This window comes from Bactrocera latifrons, unplaced genomic scaffold, assembly GCF_001853355.1.
Source record: "Bactrocera latifrons isolate USDA-ARS-PBARC rearing strain unplaced genomic scaffold, ASM185335v1 scaffold_327, whole genome shotgun sequence".
In the NCBI taxonomy this organism is placed as follows: domain Eukaryota; kingdom Metazoa; phylum Arthropoda; class Insecta; order Diptera; family Tephritidae; genus Bactrocera; species Bactrocera latifrons.
The window spans coordinates 63951-69201 of NW_017536930.1; the positions used below are offsets into that span (position 1 = coordinate 63951).

The following is a 5251-nucleotide window of genomic DNA, read 5'->3' on the forward strand; positions in this document are numbered from 1 at the left end:
TATAATTATAATTAGATAATATAATTTAGTTTACCTATGATTACTAAAAACATAAAAAAAAACATTGAAAAAAAATTGAAGAAAGTATAGTGGTAAGGTTTGCGTGGCCACGAGTGATAGTTTACAAAAATGTGTGTCATATTGTGTTAACAACTTCACATACTCTAAGTATAATATCTTATTATGTAAAAAAAGAGTTCATTTCTGCATGGTAGATTCAAAGTTTAGTTGATTTTAATGATTCAAAATTAAATAAAACTTTAAGTGGCAACTAGGTCAGTTGCAAAATGCTTAATGCATGATTGTTTTTAACACAAATGCGAACGAAAATATTGGTGTTATTGTAAAATAATTTCATATTATTGTTCTAGCTTTTTCATTTCTTTTGATTTCATTTCTAAATAGTAAGTATTACCAAAATAAATGTAAAGTCGTAATTGTAAGTAACTATTACTAGATAAACATGATCTTATCTAGATTCGCGTGGAGAAAGACAACGCCATTGATTGATTACGTCTCAATTCTACACACATTTCTTACGTCACATTTCTACAGATTACGAAGTTACAAATACACCAAAAAAGTTATTCTCCTGAAATCACTTCTTACAATCACACAGAATATCCGTTTTCTATTTTCATTCAATCCTACTTTCTACGAATTCTTTATTAAAAGGAAAGGCAACATTAAAGTTATCCTGTTAAATTCAATTCAGCAAATATTTGATGTAGTACAGTGTGCTAATTTCCTTCTATTCTGTTACCGTTATTATATGCTTCAGAGTACTATAGTTTTGTTCACTTAACGATTGTATGTATCACTGAAAACTAAGCCAGTTATGGCTATATATGTATATATAAATGATCAGGATGACGAGAAAACTCCGTTAGAGCCAGCTGTAACTTGAGTTCGTCATTAACCGAAAACCTAACTAGGCGCTACATTGAGATTGTAATTTGTTAATTTGGTGGCCTCAAATAAGTTTAATATACATATCTCCTAAGCAACTAAAGTTACAACAACCAAATTTGCTGAGGGCAAATAATATAAGAACTCCTACTGACAGTGTAAAAATGGATGGAATCGAAGGAGAACCCCACGCACTCCCCATATAACGGTGCTGTTAACAATACTAAAAGCGTAATATAGCAATCACTTATTACGCCAGAAACGTTAAATTTTACCTCCGAGATGCTATGAGAGTGCCAGTGTGAAAATTGGACGATGGGCATGGCACCTCCCACTTTTTGATGAAATCACATATCTCGGGACTTGACTCACAGAGTTCGAATAAACTTTGTACGTGGCATTCTTCTCATACATATTTCTATGTCACAGTGTGAAAATGGGAGAAATCGGACCACAACCATACCTACTTCCCATATAACACAATTTTCTCCCTTATTCAATTTTGAATCGAACCGGTCTTCAATCCCGGAAAGACGAAAAATTCCTAGTATAATTCATAGACTGAGAACTGAGCCACTTCTAATCCATTGCACTGTGTATTTGGTTGCAGTTCTTTTCACTATTCCAAATATTTAGCAGTTGTATTATTTTTTAGGAAGGATCAGTTTAAAATAGTACCCATATACTTCATCGTTTCCGTTTAAATATAGAGATATCGCTAGTGACCGATAATAAACGCGTCCGATGGCTGCTAAATTCAAAGTGCTATAGGGAGAACCGCGGCCTCCGACGCGCTTTTTATGGGCACGACAAAAAAAAATTTATAATGGGATATCCCTAAGAGAGAGACATCTACCATTGCGGAGTTTTCTGTTTTCAATGTAGCAATACATAGTATATTATTTTAATAAATCTTATAGGGTTCAGCACGCGTTAGCAGCGCAAGCGCACAAAATTTTATTATTTACGACGTCGCGTTAGAAAACTCAAAAAAAAACCAGATTTCTAAAATATTTAATGAATGTTGTTATATGTACGTCCTCTTCATTCACTCTATTTAGTTTTAAAGATTTAAGTCTACAAGGGGGATAGTGATAGAAAAATCGGCTTTCTTTTATAATAGATGTATGTATTGATTCATATATTATTATCAACATGGTGTGTTCGCAACCACTTCTTATCGAGTTCGCTTTCAATAAAATTCAGTCATCGAAGGATCAGGCTTATGGTAGCTTATATTTATATTTTTACTGGTTTTTAAGATAATATTTCAGATGATGATTATGACAAACATATATCCGTACATATGTACTCAGAAAGAAATTTCTATAGGTATATTCATGAATTTTTATTTCAGGATGACGAAGATGATTATAGTGGTCCCTCCTTGGGGGGGCCCGTTAGAACACGAAGCGACTCTTCGGATGAGGAAGATGATGACGACCGGCCTGTGACGATGCGAAACTCCAATCTTCGCTCCAAACTGGCTGTACCAATTCATCTAAATGTGCCAACAAGTAAACGCTCATTTAAAATGGAAGTTTTCGATCTGTAGAATACTTAAGTTTGGAAGTAATTAGTAATTAAGATGTTATGCTTGATTGTTTACTTTGAACTTTAAACTACAATAACTTTAATTTGTCATTAACTCAGAATCTAAACAATTTAATTGAAATAAGGATAGTTTGTTTCATTACATATATAGTTAACACCATTGAAAATTAAAAAAATATATTCACTATTGACGCTCTGAGTAAAATCAATGCTTAAATGTATGAATATGTATGTATATACCCCTACACTCGTGGCCACGAAAACTTACCACACAAAATTTTCTAGTATTGTGCAGTTAAATATGCACATTTTATAGCGGTACTTTTTGAGGCATTTTTTTATTTAGAAATAAGCTAATGACATGTTATTAATCAAAAATCTTAAAAACTAAAAACAAAACACATTCAGCTATAGATAAATCAATTGAAAGATAATGAGCTTTACAAAATGAGCTCGAAATGTAAGAGACTGTCCAGCGAGGAAAAAATTATATATTTTATTTTTTGAATTTAATTTCATTTACACTACATTTGAAATTAATATTTTTTTTATTTTTTTTTTTAAATTGAAACACGAAGCTTAGTAGCTGTATCAGTTTAAAACAATAAAATCGACCGCTTTTGTATAAGCACAGAAAAGATAATTTGTGTTTTACTCATTAAACGTAATGAATTAAAAACTTTAATTATAGTGAGATAATATAATTTAGTTTACTTATGATTACTAAAAAATAAAAAATTGAAGAAAATCCCGAACGAACGAGAAAGTCCAAAAAAAAATTTAAGAAAGTATAGTAGTAAGGTTTACGTGGCCACGCGTGTAAAAGAAAGGCAATGAAAATATGCATGTGCACATATGTATGTCTACATGTATTTATTTTAGTCTGTGTTAAAAAATACTTAATTAAATATATACACCCTGATTCACTTGAATAGGTACATATTTCATTTTTAAAATTCCAGCATATATCTCTTCATTTAGACATCGCAAACGGCTCCGTTTGAGCTTGGAGTTTTATTAAACAAGTCAAAAAAGATGGTTTACTTGAATACGTTCATATTGTGATGCGCTATTGAGAAAACTGGTCCGTTTAGGAGAAATTAATACAATTCCGGTATTTTTAGTGAATATAGGATTAGCAGATGCCATTTCTGATGTCGAAAAGGCCATACTTGAAGGTTTTGTGGATTAAATCTTTTCTGCGCTAACGATTGCTTCTAAAATTAATAGAAGAGCAAATAACGTCGTTTTTACGTCAAAAAAAGACGCTTAAAGACAGATGCTTAATGGAAGGATACAAGACTTGTCACTTGTTTTGAACAAATGAATCGAAATCGGTCCTCAACGATTCCGACAGATTTAAATTTTATTTTCGGGACCTTAGAAAAGAGCAACGTTTTCTAGCGGCGAAAGGGGTGTCATGATTTGTGGTTCGGTATGTTATTATAGAAAAATTGAGCTACAGATTCATACATTGAAAATGACTGGATAATTTTTTACCGAAACCTTGGATATATCAACAGGACAATGCTCGATCCACACCGCAATTCAAATCTTGAATTACATCTGAAAATATGAGTTTTTGAAGTGGCCAACTAGAAAATGTTTGGGGGTAGATGTTCACAAGATTTAAAATAGATAGATTTCCGACTAGAATTTTATTAATTATCCTAAATACTAAAATGGTTAATTTGAAAACCTGTAAAACATTTACACTTGTATGTAATGGAAATTGAAAAGCACATTTTTTGTGTTATTCAATAAAATACGCCATATAAACAAAATTTTTAAAGGTATATTATTCATTTTCACAACATTTGTTCAAAATAGATCCATCTTTAAAACCAAGTTAAGGCAGAGCTTCTGCAACGCTTAAATCAAGAGATAAAGGCTCATATTTTAAAAATAAAATATGCAATTATTCAAGTCTATCGGAGTGTATGTACATACATACAAAATACCATAGTTATTTATTTACTGTAAAAAGTAAATAATAGCGGGTTTCGGTGCGTCAACTGTTGAATTGACGAGTTTTATAACAAGGCTGAAAGCAGGGAGCAACGATAGCGACCAATGAAATTTGGAATTGCAAACAGATATTCGGCCATATTCCGAATTCCGTATTGTCGTTGTCGATGTTATCGTCTTGACGTTGCGATATACTTGAGAAATACTGAAATTAGTTTCATTCCTAACTTTCGTATTTCTCAAGTATATCATAACGTCAAAGAAAAATTAAGTTTAAATTACAATTAAGAGTATGACAATGTCCAAAATCGACGCTACATTTAAAGTTGTTATTTGTTATTTTGCAGAAAATATTTCAGCCATTTTGTGAATTTAATGCCCGGTTTCACAGTCCATACTTAAGTTGTGCTTAAGATAAAACAGGAAAATATTGTTGTACTGTTCATACTTACAGTAACTACTTAAGTACTAAAAATGGGAGTTAAGTAACAGCTGATTTTTGTCTTCTTTCTTAGCGTTCGAGCAAGTGTCCGTCCGCTTGCATTCGATGACAGCATTATACTTTACCCCCAGTTCCAATAGGTGCTCCAACTCGCTGGCTGTGAGATTCGGGGTTCTTTTGTTGTTTTCATCTATTTTCGATATAACTTTAATCTCAAATTTATGTATTGTCTGTTATAATTTAAATATTTCAAACATATTTTTATGGATGAGGTTCGTAAAACATATGTTGCCCATAACGTTGCCATATATCACTTTTATTGAACTAAGTATTGACTGTGAAACGAAAACGACTACTACTCAGTCTGCAACTATACTT

At 31.9% G+C, this 5251-nt stretch overlaps 1 protein-coding gene across 3 annotated transcripts in view; it reads left to right on the forward strand.

The window, feature by feature from the left end:
* LOC108971140 (sodium-dependent neutral amino acid transporter B(0)AT3) overlaps nt 1-2823 on the forward strand; it is a 51851-nt gene extending 49028 nt beyond the window's left edge. For 2 of the 3 annotated variants that reach the window (XM_018937001.1, XM_018937002.1), the window contains exon 9: nt 2267-2823. In XM_018937001.1, the coding sequence (XP_018792546.1) occupies nt 2267-2464 (198 nt within the window). In that variant the 3' untranslated portion in view covers nt 2465-2823. The remainder of the gene's footprint in view (nt 1-2266) is intronic. The other variant, XM_018937004.1, reaches the window with a different exon arrangement.
* Nucleotides 2824-5251: the final 2428 nt, after the last annotated feature.